At 40.0% G+C, this 18530-nt stretch overlaps 1 protein-coding gene across 1 annotated transcript in view; it reads right to left on the bottom strand.

Annotated features, from left to right (window-relative positions):
• Window positions 1–18530, bottom strand: part of mao (monoamine oxidase) — a 45934-nt gene that overhangs the window by 5487 nt on the left and 21917 nt on the right. The window contains exons 3-13 of the mRNA XM_066686416.1: window positions 18193–18330; window positions 11410–11514; window positions 11027–11118; window positions 10760–10901; window positions 5494–5643; window positions 3923–4082; window positions 2775–2871; window positions 2596–2649; window positions 2426–2483; window positions 1762–1859; window positions 1107–1218 (exon numbers count right to left, since the gene is read on the bottom strand). Coding sequence (XP_066542513.1) covers window positions 1107–1218; window positions 1762–1859; window positions 2426–2483; window positions 2596–2649; window positions 2775–2871; window positions 3923–4082; window positions 5494–5643; window positions 10760–10901; window positions 11027–11118; window positions 11410–11514; window positions 18193–18330 — 1206 coding nt within the window. The remainder of the gene's footprint in view (window positions 1–1106; window positions 1219–1761; window positions 1860–2425; window positions 2484–2595; window positions 2650–2774; window positions 2872–3922; window positions 4083–5493; window positions 5644–10759; window positions 10902–11026; window positions 11119–11409; window positions 11515–18192; window positions 18331–18530) is intronic.

Below are 18530 nucleotides of genomic sequence, written 5' to 3'. Positions count from 1 at the left end.
ATTATATGTTACACAATGTGATATCATTAAGACAAACCATGTTTTACATAATTCTTAACCAAATAACATATAGTATGTGGCTACTTTGGTTCCTACTTAATTTCATATAAAAAGGTTTTTTAAAATATATGTAAATTAATTCTACCCATTTTGATTGTCCAAATAGAATTAATTTCACACAGTGGTACACATATGTAACTTCAAACCGTTTTAAACAAATGGGAATTAAAGTTTAATTCTATAGTTTGAGAAGTTCTTTAATTAAGCAGTTTTAAACAGAGCATAAACTCTGGAGAGCTTAAGGAGTGTCTCCCAAGAGATTCCTCTCTTGACCCTAGGGCCTTGAGTCATAAACCATCCTGGAGTGAGGTTTTACGACTCTACTCTGGGTAATCTCACATTCCACATAAAAATTAATAATCTGTTCATCTCCACTACACACTGTTTTATTTTCAGTTTTACTTGCTGTACGTTTGGCTTTCACTGGAAAATTTCGTCGGCCACCGACCCAAGGAGCATATAAACCGCTTCAAACTCCCTCAAGGTAAAGTTACGAGCTGCCGTTGTGTGTCTGATAAAAATAAATGTGAAAGCTGCTATAACAAGAGATTTTACATGTGGCGGTTGGTGCTGGATTTGAATGAGCTCTGCATTTCGTGGTGATTGACATGTCCCTTTGGCCAATCAGCGCTCTGCAGGGTTTACACGTCACCATTTAGTACCTACTCGGCACGTTTGGAACCCTGAGGGAGCTTGGACTGAAAACCTACCCGGTTCCAAGGACCAGGTACCAGATTTGGCCAGTGGAAAAGCAAAAGAGCCGCGCTGAGTCAAGTAGAGTCATGTGGGTGCTATGCAGTGAAAAAGCACTATTAGTGTGTGTTGTACTGGTACGAATGGATCAGACACAGCAGTGCCAACCAAAGATATTCACTAATCTGTGGTGGCCTTGTTGGAAACCTGACCACTAAAGAACAGGGGCCAGAGCAAGACCTGCACTACTGTCTGTAAGTGTAGAACTATTACATGCATATATATTCAGTCAGTGGATAGTACGTGTAAAAAACAATAAATCACACAGTATATAGGCTGTGGTGAACTCTTACCTCTCTGGATGCTCTCTCTCCAGCCTGTATAGCTCCCTCCATGTAGCCACTCCACTCTGTGGCTGTTTCAGTGCCAGCAAAGTACAACCTGCCCACTGGTTCCCTCAGAACCCTAAACACACACAGAGATTATTCATTATCTGCAACCGCTTATCCAATTCAGGGTCGCGGTGGGTCCAGAGCCCACACGGAATCACTGGGCACAAGGCAGGGAATACACCCCAGAGGGGGCGCCAGTCCTTCACAGGGCAACACACACACACACACCCCTACGGACACTTTGGAGTCACCAATCCACCTACGTGTGTATTTGGACTGTGGGAGGAAACCAGAGCACCCGGAGGAAACCCACGCGGACAAGGGGAGAACACACTAACTCCTCACAGACAGTCACCCGGAGTGGGAATCGAGCCCACAACCTCCAGGCCCCTGGAGCTGTGTGACTGCGACACTACCTGCTGCGCCACCGTGCCGCCCACATACAGAGATAATGAATATAAATGTTTAGTTTTGAGATGCAGATTCAGTCACAGGAGACCTGTTTAGAATAGACCTCTTCATAAAAGCCAAGAATTTTTTCAAAAAATCTAGAATATTTATGTCAAGTGCAGACATGCGAGAGCAATGTTAGATGTTTATGGACATGTTTACTCACTTGCCAAACTGTGTGAGTATGCCTGGTGGGAAGTAGGCAGTGTAGCAGCCCCCAGAGTATTCATCCTCACACCAGTTCTTCTCTTCATAATGCACAGGCTGAGGGAAAAAATAATTGTATATATGCATGTTATATTATTATATATACAGTTGTATGCAAACATTTGTGTGCCTTTCGTCAAATTATATGTACTTTTGATTTCTTAAAAAATAATTATAATAATAATTATATTTACTACATTAGACCATGTATGTGAAATTCTAAACAAACAAATTATACATGAAAACTGGCCCCAACGATTCTTCTTTTTTTTTTTTTTTTTTTAAGCATCCATTACACTGACACCTAGTGGTCTGTATGTGTCAGTGATTCTGTACTGATGTGGCTGCTTTCATGTTGAGCATCTGCTTTATCTAGCATTAACTCTCTCTTCCATAAAACAAAAAGCAATCGGATTCCCCATTTCATCTGAGTTGAACTTTAAAAACGGTGAATAAAAATAATAAACACTTTTATAAATATTGCTGCCTCCATATCAAAATTAACCATAGATTGTACAGTGTTTCTTCCACTATTTCATATAACAAGACATGCAACAGCCATTTGGCCATGGTTAGTCAGCATTCTAAAGCATAAATAACATTAATGAAGAACAGAAACTTACATGCAAAGCTTCTTCTGAGCCCAGGACACGTGCATAGATCTCACAGATCCTCTTCTTTCTGTGGGAGTAAAGAAAATTCCTCATTTTCAGTATCACTTCCCCAGGGTCAGATTTGGCTTCTTTTAAAACACTTCAAAAGAAACAGTGGTTGGCTTTCCACAAATATTCACCTTTCCTCTCTAGTGAGTCCGGCCAGCTTCCTGCTTTTGCGTGAAAGGATGAAACTAGAAGAAAAGGGAAAATTATGTGGTCAAGGGCCTTCGAGCCAGCTGTGTCAAAGCTGGACATGTGTTTGTATTTACTCCAAATAGATATGCAAGGTCTGGTCAGTGTTCATAGATTTATTCACCCCATAATTGCAGGCACTGTTCCATCAGGCTTAGTGTCATCCAGAGTCAGGCCGATAGGAGCCTCTTCATCCTCTATCACCATGCTTCCACAGTAACCTGGAACAAAAACACTAATAACCACATACTCTGCACTAGGGCAGGGCTGTGCCATATTGTATAGTTTGCGTTAATATTGTCATAATTCTTAAAACTATAAATATAATAGTGATATTCTATCATAATTATGAAATGATGTAATGCAATTACCCATAATATGGCATAAATTCTTTTTTATTAAGTCATTTAGGCTCAGTGACAAATATGCTGGAGAAATTTGCCCCCAAAAAAGGGGAGTTTTGGTTACCAAATTTGCAGTGTACAATAAACCATGGCATTATGTAAGAATATATTTAACTGAATATATATTAACATTATTCATTCATTGTCTGTAACCCTTATCCAGTTCAGGGTCACAGTGGGTCTGGAGCCTACCTGGAATCATTGGGTGTAAGGCGGGAATACAAGGCAACACACACTCACACATTCACTCACACACTCACACCTACGGACACTTTGAGTCGCCAATCCAACTACCAACGTGTGTTTTTGGACTGTGGGAGGAAACCGGAGACCCCGGAGGAAACCCACGCAGACACAGGGAGAACACTCCTCACAGACAGTCACCTGGACCAGGTCCTTGGAGCTGTATGACTGCGACACTACCTGCTGCACCACCGTGCCACCCATAATTAACATTAATATAACTTTTATTTTGTTGCAATAGTTTGCTCTTTTTTAGGCCCATATCGCCCACGCCTACTCTGCATATGCAAAAGCCATACATTAATGTGCAAGTAATATACACTGTCAGCACATAGAAAAATTATCCTTTTACATAATGCATCATAAACAGTCCTTGCTATAAAACCTGTATAATTTGAAAGAAAAACGATAAAAGCAAATTTAAAACAGGGATTCAGAGCATTTTCCATCATTAAAATTTAAGAATAAAATAAGAATACATTCTTATGACAATGTGACCCACTACAGCATTGGTCTGAGGATCATCTGAAGGTGCTTTGTGGCAGTCTGCACCCTGGTCAAAACACATTATTTGCTTGTTGTTCCCTTTATATGCATTTCTGTTCATTTTACTAAAATCTATTACCTTTCTTCCTCCAGAAGTTCTCCCTGTAGTAGACCATGCACTTGATCACTGAGCCCATGGGTACTCTGTGGATCAGCTGATTTCTTAGTGGTGGAAGTTCTGGATTAAAATGAATCTTCAGGTTCATTCCAGGTGGGATGGCAAGGATCACATATTTGGCCTACAACATGAAAGAGATGTCTTTGTGTGACAGCCATTTCCATTTGTTGTCATTGCTGATTCACAGCCACTGAGTCTTATTGAGAACAGTCGGTTTTGAATACAGTTACTTTCACTGCGCATTTTCACAGTTTAGTGTTAACAAGAAGGCTACATATAGGACACTAAAATAAAAAGCGTGAAGCCAAGATAAGGTGTATGGCAATAACATGAGAATAAATTGACTTGGTGTAATGATGTTTCATAACTAAATGTATAAGTGTGTTTTTCCAGTTCCATTGCAAACCGAGTTAAGTGCAGTAGTGTGTGTATGTGTGTGTGTGTGGGGGGGGTGTATTCTGTGGGAAGATGAAGAGACTGCACCAGTGTTTGCCCTCAGCTGAGCCAACAGGGCTAATGCTCTCTTGCAGCAGCATTTAATGAGCTTTAGCAGGAGAAAGAGGATGTGGTCAGGGCAGAGAGATGAGGAGCAGCTTAGTGAGCACAATCCCACAAGCTTACACACCTATATGTACACTAACCCACACACCCAAGAGAGAAGCCCACTTTTACACCAACTAAAAGAGTACAGTGTTAGAAAGAAGAGGATCTTTGAAGATCTGCAATAAATACAATTATATACAACTCCAAGACAATTCAAAACATTGTAATGGCTGTTGCCTCCAATTTGTCTATCAGTTATTATTTTTAATATTATGATCATAATTATGACATAATCTTCAGGGTGGAGGAGTTACATTTATGGCACTTAACAGAGACACCTGTCTAGAGCAGCTTGGGTTTAAATTATCTTACAGATATTGGTTAATATAGTGTTAAAGATTTTGCCCCAATGTCTCTTGTTGGCATAGTGCCGTCCAAGCTAGGAGCTGAACCATTGATTGCAATGTGGAGCAGTGTTATTCACTACACTATAACTGCTTGTTGCAGATTTTAAAAGGAAAATTCAGAAGATTTTGCTGTAGTTAAAAGTTATGAAACTTTTCTGAGACTGTTTTGAGTGTCAAAATTAAATGGAAAGTGTTTGACTCCACTTCAGTAGAGAAAATAAAGTTAAATGATGACTGCCACAGTGATCATGCCCCACTCAGTGATCAAGGTAGCTGGAGTCTTTGTTGGAGTGAAAATTTAAGGAATACTAGGTAAGATTTGGGGGTAATGTAATTCATTTTTACAGCACTGTACTGTAATTATTGGGTAGGGAGGGTGCTTTCCTACCCTTCTACACAAGTTACACAGTGCAATTTCTGCAGTGCTAAGCGCAGAGTAGTCATGACAGATGTGCTATTCTCCCTATTACAAGTCAGTAAAGATCTGAAGCTGTAATTTTAAGGTAAAAATATTATGTAGTGTTCCATTAAAGCTAAATTTGGAGGATGGAAGGTCATTAGAGTGGCTGTAGGACTGCTTACCTTGTAGGTCTCTTCACTGACTGTTTTGACCACCACCATGTCTCCGGTCTGGTCAATGCTACACACAGCACTCTGCAGCTTCACTCTGTCTCCCAGGTCCCGTGCCATGCCCTCACTGATCTGACTCGAACCACCAACAAACTTACGCTCCTGACAAAAGAAGAAAGAATACAAACACATGTTAGCAGACATACACATGTAAATCACCTCTGCTCCTATTGGCTACTGTGTATTGTGCCTCCTTAAAGAAGCAGTCCAATCCAAATTAAAATGGTAACTAATAATAATTAAAACAAGAAAATTAGCCCAAATTGCAATTGGCTTGTATTTATGGTTACAGAGAATTAACTTCCAAAGAACACATATATCATATATTCAAACAGTTTAAAACCCCTTTTACTATCATTATCTGTAACCGTTTATTCAGTCCAGGGTTGCGGTGGGTCCAGAGCCTCCCTGGAATCATTGGGCACAAGGCGGGAATACACCCTGGTGGGGGGTGCCAGTACTTCAAAGGACAGCACACACACTCACACATTCACACATATGGACATTTTTGAGTCGCCAATCCACCTACCAATGTGTGTTTTTGGACTGTGGGAGGAAACCGGTGCACCCGGAGGAAACCCATGACACAGGGAGAACACGCCACACTCCTCACAGACAGTCACCTGGAGGAAACCCACGCAGACACAGGGAGAACACACCACACTCCTCACAGACAGTCACCCGGAGGAAACCCTCACAGACACAGGGAAAACACACCACACTCCTCACAGACAGTCACCCAGAGGAAACCCACACAGAACACACCACACTCCTCACAGGCAGTCACAAGGAGGAAACCCATGCAGACACAGGGAGAACACACCACACTCCTCACAGACAGTCACCCAGAGGAAACCCACGCAGAACACACCACACTCCTCACAGGCAGTCACAAGGAGGAAACCCATGCAGACACAGGGAGAACACACAACACTCCTCACAGACAGTCACCCGGAATGGGACTCGAACCCCCAACCTTCAGGTGCCTGGAGCTGTGTGACTGCGACACTACCTGCTGCACCACCGTGCCACCCCCCTTTTGCTATATCTTCCTTTTATAGCAAGAGCCTTTCTTGCATCCTTATTTTCAAGAAGTCTGTATGTAATTAGGAACTTACATCCAATAATACATATATCAACAAATAGATGTCTTGAGGCAAGCTTTAATATCAGATGATGATCTAGCATTACAACTAATGTATGGTCTAAACCTATAATTCCACATCAGCTTGCTTTCTTTTCCTTCAATATGCCTCTGGTACCCTTTTCCCCCACTAGATCTGATTTTAAATCATAAGAAAAGAGCAGGTTATTTCTCATTTCCATTAGGTATGCCGTTCTTTTATTCTCCAACAGGTGGCTCCATGTGTCAAATATAGGAGCCCTATCAGGTTCAAATTCACTGCTTTCTAAACTCATCACATAACCAAAAAATTACATGACCTGGGGGCTATTCCACAAAGACGGATTTCTCAGTTAGCCAGCTAACTTAAGCCCAAAGTCAAGCCTGTCCAATTGGAAAAGAGCTGATTAAATGCCTGTTTGGATAGTCCTCAAATTTGGGCTGGCTAACTGAGAAATCCTGAGAAACACCACCCCCCGAGAGCAGCAAGTCAGAGCTGAAACTAGGAACTACAGCTCTGCTTTAGATAGAACTAATGTTATCTTAGCTCCTGTTGCCTTTACTTAATATGTACCTCATCAAAAAAATTTGTTGTAATGAGGCAATTACCCCAGACCCCCCTGGTTAGAGCATAGCCCCCTTATCATTAATCTCTAGTGAAGGCCCTGTAGCATTAACTGTGTAGCGAGTAAATTAAGCGAAAGAGCACGAAAACTCCCCCAATCTCCTCCACCTCTGCCAGCATCTTCGTCTTATCTTCAAGGTAAATACACTTAATAAAACCAGTTTATTTCTTTACATTCCTTTTATTATTCATTCATTCATTCATTCATTCATCTGTAACCGCTTATCCAATTCAGGGTCACAGTGGGTCCAGAGCCTACCTGGAATCATTGGGCGCAAGGCAGGAATACACCCTGGAGGGGGCGCCAGTCCTTCACAGGGCAACACAGACACACACACACACATTCACTCACACACTCACAGACACTTTTGAGTCACCAATCCACCTACCAACGTGTGTTTTTGAACCGGAGCACCCGGAGGAAACCCACGCGGACACGGGGAGAACACACCAACTTCTCACAGACACTCACCCGGAGCGGGAATCGAACCCACAACCTCCAGGCCCCTGGAGCTGTGTGACTGCAACACTACCTGCTGCGCCACCGTGCCGCCCCTTTTATTATATATGATTTTTATAATTTTTTGTTATTTATAAATTACATGTTCTTATTTAAAAATTGGTGTGCTTTCTTTTTAATAGCATATCAATTCATTTTAATGAGGAATTTTAATTTGATATACGAGCAAACTGAGTTACCGGTTGTTTTTATTTATTTATTTGTTTGTTTTTGTTGCTCTGGCTGGCTGTGCTTTATTTAAAATCAGTCCAGGCAGAAACACTACATACAACTTCAACATGAGTGGGTTGGGTGTACATACACACATGCATACACATTGATTTTGTGGTATTACAAAAACAACCAATTTAAAAATGGGCTGACTGGGCCACTTGTTGACTGCTGTGGGAATGGTATTTTTGTAATATAATCTTACATTAAAATGTATATTTTTATTTTAGTGGACATTGTTTTATTTTTGTGGACAGTGATGATATACTTTGTTAAGAATTTTGCAACAGAAGAACCTCTTTATAAAAATCACTGTAGGTTCTCTGATGGAAAACATCTTTCATAGTCTGTGTTGCCGTCTACTTTCACCTGCCAGTGTGAGTGGTTTTGTGTGCAAGCTACATAACAAAAGCCCCCTCGACGCTCACACACAGCACAGACAGAGCAAACACACGTGACTCCCCACACAGCAAATCACTTCAATCTTCAACACAACCACAGCTCTTCTCCTTCAGGGGGCAGGAAATCACTCTAAAGCTCATAATAAAAGTTCTCTAATTACCCCAGTGTGTCCCTTTCTTGTGTATCCATGGCAGCTGCGTATTCATGGTTTCACCAGAGCTCCACACCGCCTCCCAAAATCACCCACTGAATGCTATGATTAATTAAATTGGGGTGGGGGGATGGAGAGTCGGAGTGATTACAGGACTTTGGGACATAAAAGCTGTGATGTCGTCGCTCTGTTGCTCACCTACCTTTTCTACAGTGCTATTCCTTTCCAGTGACACTCATCCTAGCTCTTGACTACCGCACTAAACTTTCATCATACTCTGCCCATCTTGTTCTTCCCTTGCTCGCCCTTTCCCTTCTTCAGTGTTCTCTCTCTCCCTCCATTTCCTACTCCTCCGCCTTCCTCTCTCCCTCCCTCCCACCCTGCCTCCCTCCCGTGCCTCCCTCCCCTGCCTCCCACTGTAAACACATTGATGCAGACACAGTGGAAAGGTCACACAGAACGCTGTGTAAACTGCATGCTGGGAGTCAGTCATTCAGTTTTCTGTTCACTGCTTCTGGACTGAGCTCCATGTAATTCAGCATAGCTCCAAAAACAAATCATTTAAAAACCCAGAAAATAAAGCCCTGTGGGGCCAGAGATAAAGATCAGTGCAAATACGCATTGTTAAATAACGCTACATAAACCAAAACTCAATCATTTGCTCCAAACCTCTGAAAAAATTTCCTTTGATTCTAAGAATTTCATTCAGTTGGTTAAAGAACATTTAAATAAACCACCAATTCATACAATGACTCTAGTATTTAGCGGCCAAAACTTGTGAAGCCCTGCATGGAACTGCTATGTCACTCACTCACAAACTTATGTTTAACAAAATGCTCTGCATGGTGTAATATTCAGTGCTTTATATTAGTGACACTGTGCATCCATCTATATTTTTTTCTTCAATTTTAATTCATTCATTTCCTATGAGTTACAAATGGAAACAAAACTTTACTTTAAAAGCCATTTTACACAACAGGTGTAGTGCTGAAAAAGTGGTGTCTATAATTTTTATATATATATAAAATATCTAGTGCATAATCTAGTGTTCTTACACCTGGATAACTTGTGAAAGTGGAGCTGCATCAGTATATAACTTGCTCCTGTTATCTAATATGTATGACAATGCTTTTTATAATAGTGACTGACTTTTATACAATCCCAATTCCAATGAAGATGGGACGTTGTGTAAAACAAATAAAAACACTGACTAAATAGAATACGCTGACTTGCAAATCCTTTTCAACATATATTCAATTGAATACACTATTCAGGCCTGCAACACTTTCCAAAAGAGTTGGGACAGGGGCATGTTCACCACTGTGTTACATCACCTTTCCACTCAGTAAGCATTTGGGAACAGAGGACATTAACTGTTGAAGCTTTGTAGGTGGAATTCTTTCCCATTCTTGCTTGATGTACAACTTCAGGTACTCAAGGTCTGATGACTGATACATTGTTGTATTTTGCACTTCAAAATGCGTCACACATTTTCAATGGGAGGCAGGTCTGAACTGTGAAATGTTGTTCTTAAACTGTTGGACAATTTGCTCATGCAGTTTTTCACAAAGTGAACCTTGCCCCCTCCTTCCTTGTGAACGACTGAGCCCTTCGAGGATGTTCCCTTTATACCCAATCATGACACTCACCTGTTTCCAGCTAATCTGTTCAGTTGTGAAATGTTCCCAATAGGTTCCCAATACCGCATTCCTCAACTTTCCCAGCTTTTGTTGCCCCTGTGCCAACTCGTTTGGAATGTGTTGCAGGCCTTAAATTCAAAATGAATGAATATTTGCAAAAACAAAAAACAATAAAGTTTATCTATTTGAACATTAAATATCTTGTCTTTGTAGTTTAGTGTATTAAATTGAAGGTTGAAAAGAATTTGCAAATCATTGTATTCTGTTTTTATTTATGTTTTACACAACATCCCACCTTAAAGCTCAATGTGTCCTAAACCACACTCACCAGTCTGTGTAACATATGTAAAGACCTGGATGTAATTTGACAGGTGTAAGGAATGTTTGAAGGATGCAGTTATGGAAAATATTTTGATTATTGACTATTGATTTCTAGTGTTCATTAGTATCCTCAGCCTCCGGCAGTACACTTTAAAGGCAAAACTTACGCATGTTTTCTGATTAAAATATGTATCAGATTTCTTCTGTATCAGTTGGACCGTCTTACCTGGCCTCCATTGGTGGTGGAGAAGATCCTCATGGTGCCACCACACTGCCGGACATACCAGAGGAACCACAGAGCAGACACTTCGTGAGGTTCCGAGGTCACGTTCACATTGACAAAGAGTGTGGCAAAGCGACGAGCAGCACTGTAGAAAAAAATTAATATATCATATTTTTTAACAGCTGAAGAAACAGTCCTTGTCGCACATAAACACCTTGAAAGTGTCCATCTGAAAACAATGTTAGTGCAATTAGGAAATCTTGCATGTACCTGGTCCAGCAAACCTTGTCAAAAAACTCCTTCATGGTCATTTTATCCCACTCTTCAGCATGTGGAGCCCTCCATGGAGCTTCCTTTGGGATCTGCAGTATATAACACATAGAAAACGTAATCAATAACAGTGCCATTTGAGCCTCAAATGTGCTTTTTTTTTTCCTCGCAGAAGCTACTATTGATTATTTATTCATTTTTAAGTAAAAAAAAAACAAAGAAAGAAATCTCATTAGTGACAAATTTAATGGCTATTTTGATAGAAAATTTAACATTAAGGATGGTTTTGCATAGCACAATATGACATTAGCTGAAAAGAAAGGGCTTCCAGTGTAGTCCAGCTCTACCCGCTGATAATTGTTGCTGTATTAAGTGAAATTTACCTCCTTGCCCATCTCATCCATGGTTCTCCAGAGATTATTGTAGTCCATCAGAGCTAGAGGGTTCCACATTGGGGGAAAAGGCCCCTTGAATGGATATGATTTACCCTAGGAAGCATGAAAAGAATCATTATGAGAAATATTTCTTTATTGCAGCATGCCATTGAAAACCACAATGCCTGTCCTTGGCTGACTTTTTTGCGAATTTATAATCAACATTACATCATCAGAATAGGTATTTAAATTAAACTTTTAAGTGGAAACTTTTACAGATTGCCTAAAATATTTGTCAGGGGATTTTACATGGAGTGCATTCAAATAAATAAGCAATTAAAAAAAAAAAATAATAAAATCAACAATTATTTAATTAAATTCCTGGGTTTTATTTTCAAGACAATGAATGCCATATTATTAGTAAATTATTCTGACACTTCAAGCGGTCCAAGCATAATTATAGCTCCTTAAAAATTATATATGCCTTTGCAAGCACAATAAAATAAATATTATAATCATATATTTCATATAGTTCATTCTCACAGTGGTGGAAACGCTTAGTCAGGATGAGAACACACTCCATATCCAGCTGATGGAGTAACAGTATGCAGACATGACTACATACATGAATTGCTGTTGCTGAGGGGCACTTAATGAATGTGGTTATGGCTGACTGATTAATATATGACCACAGGTCAAAGATATGTACAGGTACATGTGCAGATTCACTGACACCAGTACAGATAGGGTTTCTGTTATCTACGTGCCTCTAATAATTGCTCAATCTGTGCTGTATCACAATAGGGTCACTGATAAATGGGGCTACTATGATCATCTGGACCTTAATCAAGGTTATAGACACTCAGTAAACTGACCCCATCCACTATACTGCAAACTAGGATTTCAAAACTGCCTTGATTTTCACATCCAGCTTTTTAATCAGCCAGTTTATACTGGCTTTCTATATGAAAGTATAGCATTGTACTTGACATTTTCTCTGCAGGAGGAGAAAGCACACCTGCTGGACTATAAATGACAGAGAAATGATTTACTGGCCATTAGAACAATGAGCTGCAGTGAAATGCTCATTAGAACTGTCAAAAGAAGCCATCTCCAAGCTGAAGAGTGTGTGCAGTGCTGTGAGTGTTAAGTGCAGTGGGCAAACTAGATCATAAAATATTTTTGTGAGGACTGAATGGCATTCAGCCATGAGCTGGACACAGTCATTTGTGAAAATACTTGATTAATTTTGGATTAATAAAAAAAAAAATTTAACTCTCACTTTCACTTCTCCAAAGCTCAATGCTTTGTGCTATTCTAGACCGCTTTTGGCATTGGGCAGTGATTCTGTGAGTCTTTCATTTCATTTTGTCCACAATGGGAGCCATTTAAAATAACTTAATTAACTAATTATCAAGAATAACTAAAACCATTTGCTCACTATTTTGTGTCACATTGGAGTACTGAAGAATATGTAGTGCATATGACACACTAGAGTCACAAACTGCTCAGATGCTACAAAGGCCATGTAAATAAAAGTTAAAAGTGTGAACACTGAAAAATGATTAAGTAAGGGATGTAATCAATGTATCTAATGCTTCCCATTATGAGATTTTTCACCATATTTCTAGACCTTTAGGTCATTTGTCTTATTCCATTGGCATTAGATATGCTTTATAAAATAACGCATATGATTTTGCTTTCAGAAAAAATACTTGGCACAAAAACTGCAAATGGAATAGAACACTTTAGATAAAGTCTCTCAGACTGAATAATTTTGTAATATATGTTTAGGCTATAACGAGGAATGTAATATAGTCTAAATTTAAGCTATTATATTTTATTTTATGAGTGTGTGTCCATGCATGCGTGAGAGACGAGGCATTGCATTAGAGGACAGTGCCTTGCTCGCTGTCCAGCAACAGGTCTGTTCCCATGGTGACGGAAGTGAGGTGAATGCACAGACAGATGAGAGATGCAGCGCGTGTCTTCTATCCTCTTGGCCTCAGCAGAAGCAAAGAAGCTGTTTTTTCAGTAACAGACGCCCTCAACAAATACGCACACAGTCTGACACCTTCCTTTCTCCACATTTAATCTCCATCTACATTAATTACTGATGTGCTGAAGTTGCTTGACTGGATGCTGTGGGCAGGAGGTGGACAGGAGAAACTGGGTCTTGCCTTTGGGATTAGAGATCTAAGAAAGCTGATTAGCTCTGGCAGTTGCAAGGATGCTCACCCTAATTACAAAACGCTCTGCTCATTGAGAGTACTTTTACAAGCTAATGGTGGCTCCTCGCCAGCATACGACACCTGAGTAACTGCAACAATATGGTCATAAAACTTTCAACATACGACACATTTATTACACGGGTCACAGCAATGTGCTGAAAGTCACGTTTCAGTTGACCTTGCTACAAGACTAGTGTAAGCAGCTCTAAAAGTAAGTGTAATAATTTACTGGCCTAATGTGAGAGTCTGATATTCATCAAGATTTTTTTTACTGCCCTTGCCTGTAATATCTTTGCTCAGGTAATAGGGTTTACTCTAACAGTGAAGCTTTATACCAGATGTTGGAACATTTCTGTGAGAAACGGAATGCATTCAGCAACGAGAAAGTTACTGAGGTCAGATCCAGATGTTGGAAGAAAATTCAGAATCAAAAACACTTCTCCAATTCACCCCAAAAGATACTGGATGGAAAGGCAACACACCAGAGGACAAATTCCACTGATGCACAACTCAGTGTGGAGGGCTTTATACCTCTCTAGCCCATGCTTTCAATAATAATAATAATAATAATAATAATAATAATAATAATAATAAAATATGATGTAGCTACAGCTACTGAGTCACTGACTGAATGGCTGATTAATGGTTGTTTAAATATAGCTACACTGTTACAGAAATGACAAAATTTATTAGAGATAAATATCATATATACATGTTTAAATGCAACTTTTAATTTGCAGCAGCATAATTCAGTTTGAATTATTAGCACATTTGTCATGTTTGGTGCACCTTAACTAGTCTCTACTGTGTGTCTAATAGGGCAGTTGTGCGATTATCATCATCCATAATGAGTTTTTAGCATGTATGGCACCATCATCAAGTGGGTTTCTATAAATAGTGCTGGCAACCAACCACAATTCATCAGACCTTACACAAAAGGCATTTCAATTAATAGACAGATGGGAGGAAAGTTGTATCAAGGCAATAGGTTTAGCATCATGGTGATAAAATCTCTTGGGCTTTTCTAATGGGTGAATCCTGTCTGATTACTCAATATGGTTATGAAACTGGAAGGGAAAACACCACTGTTAGCAAATACAGAGCCTGCCAGCTTGAAAAGCCATAGAGAGGGAGACAGAGAGGCAGAAAGGAAGATAAAGTGGAGGGGCGGGGGAAAGGGAGACAGTCCTTTCAGGACAGATAATGATTGTCTTTTGATGGGGAGTGCTGCCATGGAAACCTCCAGGCAAGCTACGACCAACAGAGGGAGGGCACAAGCAAGAAAATAAATCAGCAAAGCAGTGACTCAAAGCAGCTTAAACCTAAAGAAATCACAAATGAAAGTGTGTTGTCAGTAAGAAACCATGGGTCATGAGCAGGCCAGAAACTACCAATCTCAAATCTAAACGCAACAAACATGCAGATCTTCGATTGGGTCACCAAAACAACTTAATTGTCTGAATGTGCTGGTGTGTTCAGCTAGTGCACTTGTCCTCCAAATAGGTCACGTCAATATAACACTACACTGTGAGCTCTGCTAGAAAAGAAACCAGGCCAATAAACATTTCTTTTTTTTCATGCTGTGGGGAATAATGCACATCTTAGTGTCCCAGAAAAAAAGCAGCTAAACCATGCTGTTTCATCTGTGTCTCCAGTCACAATTTCTGTAGCCTTTCATTGCCTCTGTATTGCATAAAAGGGTGTTTTTTCAATCATAGTAGTTCTGCCTGTGGGAGTCTTCTGACAAAACACATGAGAGAGCAGCTGACGTGACATCTAGCAATGATTCTGTCAGCCCGCATAAAGCAGCAATACATAAACCTGCCAGTGCTCTGCCATGTTTAAAAGAGGCCAATGTAATATTCTACCACTTTGCTCCACAGAGAGCTGGAAATAATCTGTATCTCTCACTCAAATGTTTGTGAAACTTCCTGAGAATGAATAATGCATCGAGGCAGTTAAACTAATGCTGTACAAAACTGTGTCTTGCCAAAGTGTCTTGTCTGGCAGTCTCCCTCTGATACAACTTGTAGTATTACATAGTGTATGGGGAAAAAAACACAAAAACAAAAAGCATCATCCACATACTGATGTAACCCGTGTAATAACACCTATATCTGATTTTTTAAATGCCGTGGACCAATGTTTTAATGACTGTTGGGGCACTGAGCAAATGCAAGAATGCAATAATGTGCAAATCATTTAAACCCTGTGTTTAACTGAAAATAGAACAAAGACAACATTTCAAATGTTGAACCTGGGAAATGTTATAGTTTTTGCCACTCTGTGAAAAACTGCATGGACAAACAGTGAAATAATGCAAGCATAAGGTTTCTCAACTTAAAACAGTAAGGAACTTGAGGTTTTCATCATGAATGGCATAAAGCAAAATGGCATAATATCGTTAGAAGGTTCAGAGAATCTGGAGTAACCTCCATACACTAAGGGCAAGGCCCAAAACCAGTTAATGCAGGTTATGATGTTTGGGCCCACGCACAGCACTGAATTAAAAACAGACACGTTTCTGTAGTGGAAATAATTTAATGGGCTTGACACTTCCCAAAACCACTGTCTGTAAACACTATAACTGGGACCCCGAGCTGTTAAGCAGCTGAAATTCTATAACAAGCAAGAATCGAGAACTACAGCAACTGACACCCTCAGTTCCCAAATACTTATAGACTGTTGTGTCTATAAACGTGCTGACATCAAATTCCTAATTCCTAAATTCATAATTTCTAATATTTTCCCCATTTAAAATGAGGTCTTTGTACTATTGTAAATTAAATATAGGGCTGAAATGATTGCATAATTGCATGTTCTATTTATTAATATTTTGCACAATATCAAATATTTTGGAAATGGGGTTGTGCATTAGATGGGTAAGAGTTTGTGGCAGTTTGTTTATGAACAATTCTGAACTGAAGAATATTAATACACTTCCTGCTTTTGCTTCAGAAACAGCTTCTACTCGTCTGGTAAAACACTGAAAATCTGAGGAGAATATCACTGAAGTCAGGTACTTGTGTTATTTTATCAGTTAGAGATCACAAACAGCACTCCAGCTCATCCAAAATATATTGTATTGTGAGAACAGAGAAAATCTGCTCTACAGCCCCATCTTAAGAGGTTTTACCTCCCCTCTATCTGACGCTTGGCACTGAGCATGGTGACCTAAACTGGCCTAGGCAGAAAACCTTTTGTCTGCACACCTGTGATTTGGTATGGCTCTTGCAGATCACTGAAGAGACAGGCTATAATTGTTTGGTTGCAAAACAGCTACCTTCATTAAAAAATTTATTTGATAAAGAGTCGTCTCTACACTTCCCTCACATTGGTTTCGAGGTGTAAAGAACCCAGGTCAAGTTATTTTTCTTTGTGATGAACTAAATTTCGGTGAAAGGCTAAACAGATAAGCTCTCTTTTAGTCTAATTTAAGAATCTCAAAAAAATAATTACAGTGACAATTACAGTGAATCCAACAATGAAATCCAAGTAAAAAGTAGCATCATGCCCCTTTTACACACTTTGAGATAACACAGCAGCACAGAGTAAGCTCCAATTCAACATGGGGACAGCTTTTATTGTGCCAGAGACTGACAGACACATGTCCCAACTGTTCTGAGAGCAGATGTTAACAGGTTAAAGGGCACAGTGTCAAAGTCTCTGGGCTGACACAACAGTAGGTATGACAAGGTTCGAGGTGCATGCTGTACTGTACACATGCTGTATCAGTGAACTCTGTTAACTTGCTGTAGTGTATGTGTAGGAGGCACGTAGTTTCACACAGATGAGTGATCCAAATGTGTACACAGTATGGGAAGCTGGGAAACAAGCCACAGGGTTCCTGAACACGCCAGTGCATTCTCACAAATGACCTTTTGCTCTGTGTATTTGGTGGATACTAGTCTGATTTTTCTGTGCACTTGAGTGCTTTAAAGCCTTCAGGAGAGTTGGTATCTTATGTGCATATGCATTGGTAACAATATAAATGGTTGAGGGCACTACTACGCTAATCTTTTCTAAGAAGCAGCCTGTGATTTACAGCTCCACATACTGGCCAGAGCCACAGAGGAGCTGAATCTACAGGGAAATCTAATAAGGATATGCAGAATGTGCGTGCTAAAGGCAGTGATGCGTCTTCTCAAATTGGATATTGGGTGGGGAGGGTGGAGGGAGTGGGTTAGGGCAATAGCTACTGTCTTGGCTACCTCTGTCCTTGTTCACTCGGAACAGAAGAAACCATATTACAGAAACAAAACCTTCTTCTTCCTTCAGGCAACCGATTAGCATCTCCAGGATCTAGCCCAACATAATGCTGAACAAGAAGGACTCAGTAACTGACAGACAAAGCTTCAGCTCTGGTTTGACTTCCTGTGTATTAAGACATAAGCCTGCTGGAAAAAGAAGGCCGCTTTGTTATCTCTTCAACAATGGTAAATGATCCAAAGCCCTGATAATTGTCAACTGATTGCACAAGGTTTCAAAGGGCTTTCTTAGGAACATTTGTACTGTATGTTCATGTTGCTTCAGCTAGAACATGTTTACCCATCCAGCTTACCTTCACATAGTGAACCAGGGACTCCTCTTCGTTCACCTTGTAGGTCTTGACCCCATACTGCTTGGCCAACCTCAGGATTCGGTTCTGAGTGGGACCGATATAAGCACCACCCAGATCGACCCATTTGGTTTGTTTGTTCTGAAAAAGGATGCACATTATTTTGATGCACTTTAATTTAATGTCTGACTACAGCTGTCAATGAAGCAAAACCCTGGATAATGTACATAGTTGAGAATGTTGTTAAAAATAAAGTGAGGAATACGCCAGTTCTATTAGCTGCTTTGCATTTAAAACTATTAAAACCATTCAGTTTGAACAGAGAGGAAATAAAAAAAGGA

The sequence above is a fragment of the Hoplias malabaricus genome, chromosome 12, assembly GCF_029633855.1.
Source record: "Hoplias malabaricus isolate fHopMal1 chromosome 12, fHopMal1.hap1, whole genome shotgun sequence".
NCBI lineage: Eukaryota > Metazoa > Chordata > Actinopteri > Characiformes > Erythrinidae > Hoplias > Hoplias malabaricus.
This window is presented reverse-complemented; position numbering and strand designations above follow the sequence as displayed.